Raw genomic sequence first — 15,154 nt, forward strand, 5'->3', positions numbered from 1 at the left:
AGAGAGGTTAGATTGGCTCTTCTGCCCTTCCATCTCGGTATTTCTAAGGCCAAGAGCTCTTCAGGGCTTGTTACTGTTCTCTTTCAGTCTCTCTGGTTTATGGACCTGATCCAGCGGTCACTGGAGTGAATGAGGATCTTTGCACTGCCTTCAGTGGGAGCTTGATGGAGCTGTGTCTCCATAAATAACCCACAGAACCCTGAAATGGCAAAGGGCCTGATCCTGCAACCTATCCATGTGTGGAATTCCCAGGCTCGGCCCCAAGGTGCTGGAGAGAGCGTCTGAGTTCTGATTAATTTAATAGCATTGCCCACTATTCACTGACAAATACCTTCATGCCAGCTGAACTGCCAGAACATACTGCCCCGGCTATATTGTTAGCAATGTCTGAGATCGCCATGTCGGGACGCAGGTAGAGGAGTCACAGTCTGCCCGGGCCTTCTTAACTGTCACAAATGATATTGATATTAAAATGGGACAAAAATGACCCTTTTATCCAACCCTCATGGATTCTCAGTGTTCAGATTGAATGCAATTTGGATCCAAACCATCCTTAGTTTGGTTCTGCAAAACCCAAACCTGGATTGAGGAGGTTCTGCCAAACCAGAACCCACTGCTGCTTCTCTACCTCTAATTTACACTGTGCCTTTCACCCTAACCGAGAAGGATCTCAAATCACTTTATTTACTAGCTAATCTAATGTCAATTGAAATGCAGCCACCTCAGGGGTGCAGCATGGCAGCCATTTAACAGCACACAGCATCAAGGCTCAACAAAGCAGGCCAGGAAAGAAAGGGGCATTTTACGTAGTGGACTGTAATTTCCCCATCTGGAATCTGGCCAGGACACCGGGGCTTACACCCTACAAAGTACAAACAAGACATAAAAGGCAGCACGCACAGTGGGAGAAATCTTCAGTTGATGAAGAAAAGCCACAAGCATTTGGAACAATCTCAGCATTTCCATTTTGGGGCTGAAGTGGACAATGACTGTGTCTTGAGAAAGTCCGGCAGCCTGTGATCCTGTAATAGACAGGACTGAGATTAGAGTGGACTAGTTTGGCTTTCTTTTCATCAACTGGAGATTTTCCCTACTGTGCCCAAAGCTTCATGGTCCTGGGTATAAGCGGTCAGCATCGTGGGAGCCACTGGGCCGTGGGAGCAGCTGACTGAGTGCCCTGGAAAAGACTGACTGATTTATTCACAAGATTAAGATTGCTGCTTTAGTGCGGAATACCTTGTCTCCTTCTGGGCTGGACATCAATAACGCCACAAGCTCCCATGTGCCAGCCAACTCCACCAATGCCAATGTGTTGGTCCCCAGTAGCTTTAAAGCTCCCATCCGGTTATAATCAATTCCAATTCCTTACAGCCTTTGTGGTATAAATCATGATCAGATTTATCCCCCACCCCCTCAACTTCCTATCCCCAGTGTAAGTGATTCCTTGCTTTGTTGCAGGTTGAGGATGGAACTGACATCTTTGCCTAAACTCCTCTGGACGAGTGACAACAAGCTCCTGCATCATCATTTCCCAGATGTGTTTGCAACTGTCCATACCACTCAAGACATCCCAGAGGAAGCCAGTTTTGGACCGTGTATGCTGCAGAATACCTTGTTGGACACTGTTGCTTTTATTGCCCTGAAATGCTCCGAGAGAAGAAATATCCATTATGTATTTAAGGTAGAAGAGCCTGGTATTTTATATTGTATTGGATAAGCAGTCCCCTTTCCCCGCCCGCCCCGGATTGCTCTTCTTGGCCGGTGGCATTGGCATGGGATATAGTTTTATCCCCAGGTTGGCACAGCTAATAGCTCCGCCAAGAGGGGAAACTGGTCCAGGGCGGTGCTGACCTGGAGGCTGGATTCTGAGGGGATCCCAGCCGTTCCCATGGGGGAAAGAGCCCAAAGCATGAGTTCCGTCCTACGCCAAGACACCCTTGACCTGCCGCTGAACTGATCCAGGATGTGGGGGAATGAGGGGCATGTCTTCACTTGGAGATGAACATCCAAGAGGGCTTGGCATGGGGCATACTGGCCCTTCAAGGCCGAGGAGGGGTCACACTATCCCATTGCAGGGACTGCCTGGCATCCCCGAGGGAGAGCGAGTGGCTTTGGGGCAGCATTTTGAAGTCTAAGAATGGGCCCAGGCTGCTCCTGTCTAGACAGAGCGTAGGAGTATGAGCAGAGCATGCTTCTCCACCCGGTCTCTCCCTGCACCATGGGGGTAGCTGCGGCCCCTGGGAGGCTGGGGGGGTCACCTCTCCTTTGCTCTTGCCTCTAGCGGCCAAATCAGATCTCTGGAGGGGGCCTGGATGCCAGGAGGGAGGAGTCAAGGCTGTTTGCGTGTGTTTGGACTCCAGCACCAGACTCTCAGGCTGCTTTTTGGGACTTTGCCACCAGAGCCCTGGCGGGAGTCTGGGTGGTCTGGAGAAAGATGTCCCTGGAGTGGGCTGGGGCTCACTGGGTGAGGATTAGCTCTGGGTTGTACAGCCAGAGCAGCATCTTAAAGCCCTACTGTCTCTTAGAAACCACATCAGCTGACACACCTGGGCTGAACTCACCTCCCTTTCCATGTGTAACCATGGTGTTCCCCGTTGCGTAATCAGCGCCTTTCTCGCTGTTGGGGAGGAGGGGAGGGGGTTGAACCTGGCACCTTCAGTCCCCAGAATGCAAGCTGCTAATGCTTGAGCTGAACAAGTCCCTCCCTTAGCAGCTAGCTCATAGACTTGAAGGCCAGAAAGGACCACCAAGCTCATCTACTCTGACCTCTGGCACATTGCAAGCCACAGACCTCACTCACCCACTCCTGTAATGCACCCACAGCCTCTGGCTGAGTTCCTGACAGTGTGGAGTAGGCTCTTAAGTTACATGGACCAGCTATTAGAGGGTGGCACAGCCACATAGTGCTAGCAGGGGTTACGCTTCGTGGGCATTTTGATTGGGAGTTGTGATAGGTGCTGGGTGAAGAAGGGATTTCTTGTTTCGCTGGCAGTTTAGAAAAATAACAAATCATTTGGGGTCAAACCAAAACCAGTGTTTTATGAAATATTCTGGCGAAGCGAGAAGTCAAAACAAAATTGCCGCTCAACCCGAATTGGAATGTTGCAGCGTCACAAAACCCAAACCTCTGGAGTTGAGACATTTCCACTTTCGTACATTTGGACAAATGCAAAAAGAAACGAGGGGTGGAGGAGACCTGGCTTTAATTCTTCCCTCTGCCGAGGAAGAAGGGATTCGAACCAGGCTCTGTCACCTCTCACGTGAGTGCCCTATCACTGAGCGATAGGGTATTCCAATGTGAGGGCTTCCTCACTCTCTCCTCTTGAAGCTGCTCCACCGTGTCTAAACAATTAAATAGCCATTGGAGCGGGAGGCCTGTGTCGTGGGTCTCCTATACCCGAGGGGAGTGCCCTACCCATCAGGCTATGGAGTCATTCTCATGCTCAGTCTCTGGCCCAGTGACTATCCAGCTGGAGAGTCTTTAACTCTGAGTCCCAAAGGGAATCTGCTTTTCTTCTCCCCTTGCTGTTTTCAGTGGGTCACCCCCATGGAGTCCCAGAACCCTCAATTTAACAAGCTCCATTCATGTTTGACCTAAGAAATAACAAGGCTTCCCCAGCTTGATCTACGCCGTCTCCCCCTCCACCAAAGCAAGCCAGCCATCTGTAAATCAGTCGGGTCTGCTAAACCCAACCTGCCCCGTACCCGGCCACTTACAGTGTCCTGTGCCGGCTCCTTCTCCTGAAAGGTCCCTTCTCTCCCCTCCCCGAGGGGCCTTGAAAGCCAAGCCTCTTTATAGTGGAGTTGTGATTGAGCCCCTCCGGGCCACTGAGGCCTTCCCTGCTCTGTAGACACAAGGGAAGTACACAACTGTCGAAGGGACCCATAAGCAGAGGAGCTGGGCTTTGGGCACAGCAGTACGTCCACATGGAGACCCAAACACCCTGAGCTAGGCTTTGATGTCTCTTCTGCTCTGCCTTGTGCTCTCACTTATTCCCTGTCCCCTTTCCATGTGTTCAGCCCTCTCTCTTAGGGCCTAATTTCCAGAGATCCTGCGCATCCCTTAACTGTGCTCAGAGCGGTGAGTTAGTGCTGAGCACTTCTGAAAACCAGGCCTTAATTAGTGACAGCCTTTGTCTTAGCTATTAGTTACAACCACTGGGGGCATCAGACTTCCGTATTTGTCAATCATCATTAAGTACCATATAGTTAAAGGGAGCCAGCTGCAGGGCATGCTAATTTATTCTCTCCCTTACACTAATTAACTCTTACACTAATTGTCTCTTAACAGTTCATTCTTCTGGCTGAGCTGCTAATGTGCGCATAGTTCTGCATGCATTCCAGGGGTAAAAACAGAGCAGCGATGTCCAAAACCCTGTTTCGCCTACAAAACCCCATGGCATAGCTGCAAGGCACTTAGTGGAGAAACAGAGAAAAAAATCACTGGGGTGAAATTTTAAATCATACTTATTACTAAATATGCTTCATTTCCAAACTTCTCTCTTTCAGAACAATCACCGAGGCGCTCAAAAATCAGCAGACATTTTTTTGCAAATGTCCTTAATCGCTTTGTGCCTCAGTTTCCAAGCTGTGGAAACCTTCATCATTCTTTTTGCTGATACATACTAACACGGCTACCACTCTGAAACCTCTCTGCCTTGCAATTAATATTTGTTAGGCTTAGATACTGCTGTGACGATCCCCAAAGGAAAGCTAAACTAATAATTCCCTATTCAGTACAAGTTTAGAAGGGCGTGCAGTGAATAAGGCAGGGGCCGCACATTGAACGATGAGGATAAAAGTAATATTGAATAGCTGTACCATTCTCAGAGCATCACCCATCTTGTGCACTGAATGAGCTGGGGTCTTGCGGAAAAAATAGTATGGGATCATGTAATTAAAGAGCGTATCATAATGCAGATTCGCAAGGGGGGCGGAGTTAAGATTGCACAGGTAACCTGAAATACCTTAAATTCTGGCGTTTTTTAACTTTTGAGTGCTTGACTTTGTAGCCTGAATATAATTCTTTCAATGGGGGGGGGGTTTGTATGTAATATTGCACATATATTATAATTAGCTGTTACCAACTATACCTGAGGTTGTCAATCTTTTTCTTTCTGAGGCTCCCCCGATATGCCATAAAAACTCCACGGCTCACCTATGCCACAACAATTGTTTTTCTGCATATAAAAGCCTGGGCCGGTGTTAGCTGGTAGTAAGCAGGGCAATTGCCCGTGGCCCCGTGGCACAGGGGGCACTGCAAAGCTAAGTTGCTCAGGCTCCTGCTTCAGCCCCAGGTGTCAGCCCCGCCCTCCATGCAGTGGGATTTCAGCTTTCTGCCCTTGGCCCCGGCGAGTCTAACACTGGCCCTGCTTGATGGCCCCCCTGAAACCTGCTCGCAGCCCCCCAAGGATCCCCAGACCTCTGGTTGAGAACCACTAGGCTATACCACATTATTTCAGAAATAATTGAGTCTGTAACATTCAGTTGTTGAGAGCTTGTCCTTTATGGATACCTTGAAATAAATTTGAATTTTTTACTTGATGCAAAAATATGAATAAACTGCACTATTTCTGAAGCAGGAGAGCAAAGTATAAGTGCTTATTAGTTGTATTTAATAATATCCTGCATGGAAAAGCTCTGTAAGCATTATTAGAGATGGAATCCAAAGGACTTTACAGATGTTTAATAGAGTTCTGCTGTAATAATTCTAAAGCCCTCCATAATTTAATGGAGAATGAGATAATTTCTGTAGGGGTTTTGAACTATCCTATAGGATTCAGGTGCAGGGATCTAGTTCTTTATTAAATTCTATAGGATTGTGCATTATAGTCTAGGGAGAGGTTATCATTTTACATTAAATTCTCTAGGACATCCCCATCTGGAGTGAATTGACAATGGAGAACAATGTAATGGAGTTTCTGGTTTCTATCTGGTGTACTATACTCATGCTTTCTGGATTGAGGCTTGTTGACTAGAGAGCAGACAAGGAATCTTTAGTTCTCAGCTCTGCCACTGACTCAATGGGTGACCCTGGGCAAGTCACCTCATCTCCCTCAGCTTCTGCATCTGTACCACAAGGATAACGGTCAGTGATGAGCTGCCAATTTTTTAACAACGGGTTCCCTCCTCCCTCCAAAATTTTAACAACGGGTTCCCTCCTTCCCCCCCTCCGTGGGGGGGGTCGTGCCCCATCCAACCCCTCATGTTCCTTAACACACACACTCCGAGACCCCTGACCCATCCCCCCCTTCCCTGTCCCCTGACTGCCCCTTGCCGCCCCACCCAACTCCTCCTCTCATTCTCAATGGCCCCCCAGAACCCCTACCCCATACAACTACCCCTTCTCTCTGTCCCTGAGTGCCCCCACCACCTCATCCAACCCTGCTCTTTCCTGACTGCTCCCCGGGACCCTTGCCCCCATTCAATCCCCCTGTTCCCTGCCCTCTGACTGCCCTGACCCCTATCCACCCCCCCACAACCCACCCCCTCCCTGCCCCCTTACCACACTGCCTGGGGACCGGGTCCACTCTGCCAGAACCACGACCGGCGCCGCTCGGCCCGACTCCCCGGGCCGGGCCGGCGCCGGGGCCCGGCCGCTCGGCCCGACTCCCCGGGCCGGGCCGGCGCTGGGGCCCGGCCGCTCGGCGGCAGCCGCGGGGCCCGACTCCCCGGGCCGGCGCTGGGCTGGAGGCAGCCGCGGTCTGGGACCGGGAGCTGCTGAGCCAGCCGCACCTCCCCTCCCCCTCCGCGCCCCAGCTTATCTGCTGGCTGCCTCCATGCTGCTTGTTCAGGCTTCCCGCGAACATCTGATTCGCGGGAAGCAGGGGAGGGGGAGGAGAAGGGGGCGCAGCAGGAGAGGAGTGGGCGGGAACTTTTGTTAAATTTAGCAGCCCTTAACAAGCGGTTCTAAAATGGCTGCTAAATTTAACAACGGGTTCCCGCGAACCCGTGCGAACCCGCTGCAGCTCACCCCTGATAACGGTCCTGGCCTATCTTGGAGTGGGCAGGTGTGGCATGAGTGAGGTTGAATGACTGGGCAGTGAGGTGATCTGAGAACCTCTCAGGGAAGGAGCTCTGCAAGTGCAGGTAGCTCTGCATTTCTGGTAGTGGTGGAGATCTGAATGCTGCCAAGGGAGTGGGCGCTGGAGAGCTAGAGAGAAGCCAGGCAGGCAGGCAGCCCAGTGGAGAGCAGGAAGCACGGGGAGCTCTGAGTAAAATGGCCGAGGCTGGCTGGGAGAGGCTGGAGGGCTGGATGGACAGAGAAAGCTGGAAGATGGGCTGGCATGGGAACTGCAGGGCTCCCAGGGGAGGAGAAGGAACAGGCAGCTGCTCTGGGCAGGACTTCGCACATCACAGGGCCTGGAAGGCTGATGTTCTGGGGGGCAACCCACACCAGTGAGGGGGAGTGTCACTGCCAGCCCTGTAACCCTGGGTGCCGTCAGTGCTCTGCTGCAGGGGCTCACAGCCTGGATGCCAACAGGCAGCAGACAAGTGTGCAGTCCCCGAATATCTGTGTGCCATGCAGCCCTGGTTCAGTTCTCTCACCCCAGCAGCCTGTCTACAGCACAACAGCCCTACTCTGCCCTCCTCCAGCCTGGGTTACTACTTGCTGGGGGACCCCAACATCTGCCAGTCCTGAATTTTCCCCAGACCATCTGCCCTGCAGTGGCCAGCTCTGTCCTGGAGCACTACGAGAATGAATAGAGTTTGTTGCTCCTTTAAAGCCACAAAAGCACATTACAGCTGGGGGAAATACACCCTGCCCTGCTAACACAGCATTGAGTTGGGTTCCAGTAAAAATAAAAGACATTTATTAACAAAAGGGCTTAGGTTAAGTGATAACAAGTTCTGCAGAGACTTCAACCTCCTGTCTTTCTCTGCTTGCAAGAGGTCTGGCCCCTTGTGGATACCAAGATGGCTTCTTCTCTTTTCTGATGTTCTCTCAAGCTCCCTGTTTTGTTCCCAGACTCAGTGCTTCCCTTCCTGTGAACTTCTCATGTCCCTGCTGATTTGTATGGAATGAGGCTTGCTTAATTTCACTAGAGACAGGTAGATAGCTGCCTTCTCTGCCTCCTGTCTGGGAGAGAGCTTATTTCGCCCTGTGTTTGGTCACAGATTTTGAAGCGTAATATCAGTGAGTAGCCATATTTCCTCATGTAGTGTTAATACAGACATTTCACAGTGATATTAATCACCAGTGTGTCATTAGCGTTGAGAAAAGACCTGACTCGATGCACTTTTATAATACAATAATCTTATGTGTAATCAGTGGTAGCAGATGACAGAACAAGGAATAATGGTCTCAAGTTGCAGTGGGAGAGGTTTAGGTTGGATATTAGGGAAAACTTTTTCACTAGGAGGATGGTGAAGCACTGGAATGGGTTACCTAGGGAGGTGGTGGAATCTCCATCCTTAGAGGTTTTTAAGGTCAGGCTTGACAAAGCCCTGGCAGGGATGATTTATTTGGGGATTGGTCCTGCTTTGAGCAGGGGGTTGGACTAGATGATCTCTTGAGGTCCCTTCCAACCCTGATATTCTATGATTCTATGAATTAGTTCTCGGCTGAGGTTCAGGCCCCCTGACTTTATAGTCCGAAGGCTATCTCCCCCACTCGTGAGGCTGATGGCTTTGTTTAAATGTACCTTTGTGTTCCCTGCCTGACAACCAGGCTGGTCAGCTAAGCAGATACTCATTCCTTTGTCTAGGGCAGGCTAGACTTATGCACTGCTTGCCAAACACATTTTAATAACGTAATCTGAGCACATATCCATAACTCTTTGTACAGACCCTCTACACGCACCATGCAAGAATGTTAATGATCAGTGAGTTGTTAGTTGTCCACCCTGTGGGTATATAGCATGACAATGGTGTGTTAGGTGTAGTGAGTGTGTCAGATCTGGAAAGAACGGCTGTTACGGAACAGCAAACCAACAGCAGGCCACTGTGTCACAACCCCTTGAAGATAGCCCTGCCCTGACATGGCCTATTGGAGACGGGGTGATATTGAAATGATGGAGGAAGAACCTTGTGCGTGTGTGTTTGTGTGTATGGGGAGGCTCCTTCTTTTTGCAGCCGTAAGTAAGCAGGTGAGATTTCCCAAATGACTGTGTCATGGCTGAGGGTATGTATGCCGCGTGCAGAGGAAGATTGGGGAGAGGCAGAGAGGGAGCAGCAGGGCAGGGAAAGAGGGTGGGTATTGGGGGGCTGTCACTCTTTGAGCAGGACGCACAAGATGCACCATCATTTAAGAGGGTGCAGCCTGCTGTGTTCTGGTGTCCCTGTCCTGCTCCGTGGGCTGATGCAGAAGGCCCCACCATCTTGCCAGCCTTCACAGAGCCTGCAGCCGTGGGGTCCCATAGGCATGGGGTGTAGTTCAGGAAGGCTGCAGACACTGATCAGGCCCCTTGTGTAAGCGATTGCTGCATCGGGGCCACAGCTCTTACATATTGGATCACGTGTAAGACAGGAAAGGACAGGCTTTGCCGAGAGAGTTGATGAATTTGTGCATCCTGGATCCCTATTGTCTCCCTTTTTGCCTTGTGTCTAACAGGTAGATGTCACCTCGGTGCATAGCCCCGCTGGACTGCCCTGGATGAGGCTCGTTCAAGCAGCTGCCAATAGCAAGGAACAGAACTTGGAAGCCTACTTAAAAAACAGCCAGTTGTACTATCGATCTACTAGGAAAATAGGCAAAAATGAGGAGCTCCTTGTGTGGTACGATGAGGAGCTTTCCAGCCTCCTGGGTTTTAGTGCGATCAAAGCCAGGACTCTCCAAACTGGTGAGTAATGAAGGGAAAATTGCCAGATGCTGAGGTTGTGTGGGTATCACTGAGGGCAATATCTTTGTTACAGATGGTTCTGGGCAAGCGGGGAAGAGACCAGCTTGAGTCTCAGATCCCAGGCTGGGCTTTCAAGGCCAGGCAGTTAGAAGCAAATCTTTGTATTGGTGCACTGAGCTGGAGTCAATGAAGGGAGTCTCCCAACCATAGTAGACAGTCTTGTGTTAACCAGGCTCAAGCTAGCTCACTAAGGATAACTGTGTGGACGTTGCTGCTCCAGCAGAGACTTGGGCTAGCTGCTCGAGCCTACGGGTTCATGTGTGCTGTCCTGGGGTCAGAGGTTAGCTCGAATGATGTAATTGAACTGGGCTACAGAAACAGCTGATGGTCTGAACACTTCTTGATACAGCTCAATCTGCTTAAATTAGCTGAGACCTGGGTAAGTGTAAATGGTCCTGATTCTCAGGGGTTCTTGGGAACACATTTGGCTGGAAGAGATTCACTTATATTCAGTAAATTGCTTTGAAAATGAGTAACACAGAATCTTTTAAAGAAACACTGCGCATTAGGGAAACATTGACAGTTTCACACCACATCTACTCAAAAGGCTGTGGTGTAACTTATGGTGTGATTTTTAAATGGACTTTGTCAAATTGGTGCTAAATCCAATGTGGAGGGTCTCAAATTGATTTAAATCTGGTTTATAGCAGGATAGCTTGTGTTAGTAAATTTGCTGTCTGCTATAACCCATTTTAAACCAATAGAAATGTGTCCACACAGGAGTCTGCACCCAGTCTGCTTTCAAACTGATTTTAGTGAAACCAGTGCAATTTGTGTGTGTGGACACACTTAGTTCGGTTTAAAATTGGTTATAGTGGCCTGGAAAGTTACCAACTGTGAAGGAGCAGAGAGACAGCTGCCAGGCACAGCAGGGGTTAAAGAAAACCTCTGGGTTCAGGTAGCCCCGCCCCATTATACTTGCAGCCAATGCCAGGCCTGGAGCGGGGAGAAAAGAAGGGAGCCTGGCTTAGTCAAGGCCATTTTGCTGCCCTATGCAGCCCCTCCTGTGGGGAGTGGGGTGGGGCCCCAGGCCTGCTGGGGGGGGGCTGGCTTGGGGGGCAAATGACCGCCCCCAGCACGAGCCGGCAGAGCGGAGCCGGTTGGGGCTGGGTTGCTCCACTTCCCGCCACCCGGTGAGTGCAGGGCAGGACCGAGCCCACACCCACATTCCCACCTTGAGTTGGTGTGATAGGGCCCTCAGTGGCCAGGCAGCCTAGTGGCTAGATCATTGGTTAGGTGGGCTGTAGGGAGCCCGAGCCCGCACTCACAGGGTGGCGGGAAGTGGAGTGACCTGTTCCCAGCCCGCTCTGCTCTGCTCCCCTGGCTCCCAGCCTTGGGACTTGGGGGGTGGAGGGAACCTCCCCAACAGCACTCACCAGCAGTGCAGCTGGGTGCCGATGGCGCGGAGCGGGCTGGGAGCTGGGTCGCTGCACTTACCACCATCGGTGAGTGCAGGCCCGTCCCCTGCTGCAGCCCTCGGGGGAGTGGGGGCATGGCTGGGGTGGGAAGAGGTGAGGCTGGTGCAGAGCAGGGGTGGGGCCATGGGGAAGAGGTAGAGCAGGGGCTGGAGCAGCACGCAGCTGGTGCCCTATGCAGCGGCATACTTTGCATATGGGTAAGGACAGCCCTGGGCAACTGGACTAGTGGGGCCACTCCCCAAACTAAAGGACTTGCATAGGGAGCAGGCCAGGAAAACAGGCCCTGAACCCCCCCTCACAGCTGAGAAAAAGATCCATCTCTGCTGTTTACAGGTTGAATGACACAGGACCCTCCCTAGGCCAAGACCTGAGGGAGAAGGAGGGCTCAGGACTCCCTACAGCCCACCTAACCAATGATCTAGCCACTAGGCTGCCTGGCCACTGAAGGCCCTATCACACCAACTCAAGATGGGAATGTTTTTTTGGTATAACCTAAGGTGTGAATTTAAATCAGTAGAGTTATATCGGTATAACTCTCCTCCCACATAGACATGTGGTATAAAACAGCCTTTTTATCAGTTTAGCTTATGTCGCTTTGGAGGGACTGTAAATGAAATAGAAAAAAGGCCTCTTATCCCAGAATAGGAGTGAGCACTTGACTCAGCTGCCAGCATTGGGGTGTGGAGCGTATGGAAGGAAATGTATGCGAGATGCCTCCTGTAGCAAGATGGCACCTGACCCTGCACTCCAGTGACCCAGCTATGGAGTTGCTCCTGGTTTAGACTAGTGTCAGCGAGAGCAGCCAGGCCTTAAGAGCAGCCAGGACTCTGACTACGCAAAACTCAATGGCTATTTTCTGTTTCCACAGAGCTCAGGTGCCCGGAATGCGAGCAGGCCTTTAAAGGCGGGCACTCCTATCTGGCCCATGTCCGCTTCCTCTGCGTCCCGGAGAAGAACGCCCCACCGTGGAGAAATCTCCAGGAGCAGAAGGCTGGGAAGGGCCACTTGCCTGAGCAGGCCACAAACTTCCACAGCCTGGCAAGGGATCTGGAGGTCAAAATAGCCACGCGGAGAGATGACCCCCGTGGGCTGTCAGGGGAGAAGAGAACAAAGTCAGAAGAGGTGGAGAGCAACAGGAGCAGGAAAACGGTGTTGTTGGAGAAGACAAATAACCTGGGGGAAGCTCACAGCTATGGGGGCAAGGAGGAGGCGGTGGGGGAACATGCCTTGGCTGGCTCCATCTGGAAGCTCAGCTCAGGGAAGCTGTCGGCGAAGAAGGATGCCTTGGAGCAGAAACAGAGCGCTTTCACCGAGGTCAGGAGGATGAAGGACCGGCTGAGGAATGAGAGAGTGAAGGAGGTGGAGCAAGGGGGTGGCCTGGGCCAGTTTGGCAAAGAGCAGATGCCCAAGGATGTGGTGCTGAACTCCTCAGGTAGCGCGTTCTCCTTCGTATGGCCCACCCGAGCCCGGGGGGAGCAGAAAAGTGCTTTTAGCAAGCCAATCAAGTGTCTGGTGGACAGGGCTGCCGGGAATTCCTCCCATTCCATGAACGAGCTACCGAAGAGCCTGGGGGAGCTGTCTGGCTTCATCACCACAGCGGACATCATGTGCTACAGCAACCTTTTGAATTCCAAGTTCTTTGTCAGTGACTTGTGTAATTCTCAGGTGCTGCAGACAAGCATCGGCCGGAACAACGCTTTCCCATATACCTCAGAACCGTGGCCAAAACAAGCCGGGGGGCAGCTACAAACCGCCACCACCACCACCTCCTCCTCTTCCTCTTCTTCCTTGACTCTGCTGCCACCCACCTTCACGTCCTTTGGGGTGGCCGCCCAGAACTGGTGCGCAAAATGCAACCTCTCCTTCCGGATGACATCTGACTTAGTCTTCCACATGCGGTCCCATCACAAAAAGGACTACTCCTCGGCCGAGTCTCAGTGCAAGAGGAGACGGGAGGAGAAGCTAACGTGTCCAATCTGCCACGAGTACTTTCGGGAACGGCACCATTTATCCCGACACATGACCTCTCATAATTAGAGCTGGGTAGACTGATCCGACCACAGGACTGGGTTGGGGGAAGGGGAGGGAAAACATTAGTTTGTATCATTTTTTTTTCAGTGTTTAAATGAATTTCTTATAGGAAACAGCTGCTTACAATAATTTATAATTGATGCTTCACAAAAAATATATGTTTACATGAGACCAAGTGGGTCCTCGGTTTTGAAAATGCAGCCAAGCCCTTGTTGGTATATTTTTGAGGAAATAAAATGATAAAATGAATGGAAATGTTTTATTAATTTGGGCTCGAAGCTGCTGCTTTACAGACAACAATCTGTTGTAGCCGCGTGTGAGATATGCTGTTATGTGCATACGTAACAATTAGAGCCAAGCCAATAATTGATTTTATCATCTGAAAAAAAAATCAATTAGTTTTGTACCAAAATTGATTTTTTTCCCCTGTTTTTCTCTCCAAAACCAAAAAAAATGACAATGCTTTCTTCAGGTTGAACAAAACGTTCCAACATTGGTTTGAAATGACGTCTCGACTTTTTTGAAAAAAATGGTTCCTCATTTTTTATTTGGCCAAAATTATTAATTGAATTCAACCCAAATTTGCGAAGTGTTTTGGTTGCGCTGAAACTCCATTTTGCAGTGAATTTAGTGTTTGACAGAAAATTTTCTCCCTGCTCTAGTAACAGGGGCTGGTTGAGTGCCAGCAGGCTTGAACCTGGGACCTTCAGCATTAAAAAGCTTCAGACTGAAGTACTTAAACTAAAGGAATAATGCCATTTGCTGACAGATGTAGTAGAGTCTTATCCAGACCAGACTCTAGAGCAGGGGTGGGCAAACTTTTTGGGCCGAGGGCCACATCTGGGTGGGGAAATTGTATGCAGGGCCGGGGCGGGGGTTGGGGTGCAAGAGGGAGTATGGGATGTGGGAGGGGGTGTGGTCTGCAGGAAGGGGCTCAGGGCAAGGGATTGGGGCACAGGAGGGGTGCAGGGCATATGAGGGAGCTTGGAAGGGGGTTGGCGTGCAGGAGGGGTGCCGAGTGCAAGAGGGGGCTCAGGGCAGGGGGTAGGGGTGCAGGAGGGGTGGGAGGTGCAGGCAGAGGGCTTAGGACAGGGAGTTGGGGGCGGGGTGCAGGAGGGGTTCGGGCTCCGGCCCGTGCCACTTACCTAAAGCGGCTCTGGGGTGGCAGCGGTGCGAACCGGGACCAGGGTAGGCTCCCTGCACGCCTGCCCTGGCCCCACGCTGCACCGTTCCGGAAAGCGCTGTGGCCCCTGGGGGAAGGGGGGGTGGAGGGCTCTGCATGCGCTGCCCTTGCCACGCCTCCAGGTACCTCCCCCAAAGCTCCCATTGGCCATGGTTCCCCATTCCCAACCAATGGGAGCTGCGGGAGGCAGTGCCTGGCGGCAAGAGCAACACATGGAGCCCTCTGCCCCCCCGCCCCTGGGGGGCTGCAGAGAAGTGGTGCCGGTCGCTTCTGAGACCGGTGTGGGGCCTGCAGCACCACGGGGGGCAATCCCACGGGCCGGATCCAAAGCCCTGAGGGGCCGGATCCGGCCCGTGGGCCGTGGTTTGCCCACCCCTGTTCTAGAGGGTGCCTCTTTCCTAGCTTGGGCTGTGCATGCGCTAAAGGGAATAGACATACCTGATTACAGTGATTGGCTTGAAACAAAACCTTGACTCTGGCCTGCCCCATGGCTGTAGAAGGGAGCTGTGATCCAAAGTTCGATCTGAGTTGTGTAAACAACCCTCCTCTGTAATGGGCCAAACCAAACTCACAAGAGGATGTGATTGAACATCAGCAGATCTGGGTTCTGGTCATATTCTTCAAACTCTGAAACATCTTTCTTTAAACCGAGATCCGGATGTCTATGTTGTGGCTTGTGC

At 51.4% G+C, this 15,154-nt stretch overlaps 1 protein-coding gene across 4 annotated transcripts in view; it reads left to right on the forward strand.

The window, feature by feature from the left end:
- Positions 1–13,639, forward strand: part of ZNF488 (zinc finger protein 488) — a 33,950-nt gene extending 20,311 nt beyond the window's left edge. For all 4 annotated transcript variants that reach the window (XM_045024969.1, XM_045024970.1, XM_045024967.1 and 1 more), the window contains 3 exons: positions 1,459–1,681; positions 9,554–9,782; positions 12,129–13,639. In XM_045024969.1, the coding sequence (XP_044880904.1) occupies positions 1,466–1,681; positions 9,554–9,782; positions 12,129–13,297 (1,614 nt within the window). In that variant the 5' untranslated portion in view covers positions 1,459–1,465 and the 3' untranslated portion in view covers positions 13,298–13,639. The remainder of the gene's footprint in view (positions 1–1,458; positions 1,682–9,553; positions 9,783–12,128) is intronic.
- Positions 13,640–15,154: the final 1,515 nt, after the last annotated feature.

The sequence above is a fragment of the Mauremys mutica genome, chromosome 7 (genome assembly GCF_020497125.1).
Source record: "Mauremys mutica isolate MM-2020 ecotype Southern chromosome 7, ASM2049712v1, whole genome shotgun sequence".
NCBI lineage: Eukaryota > Metazoa > Chordata > Testudines > Geoemydidae > Mauremys > Mauremys mutica.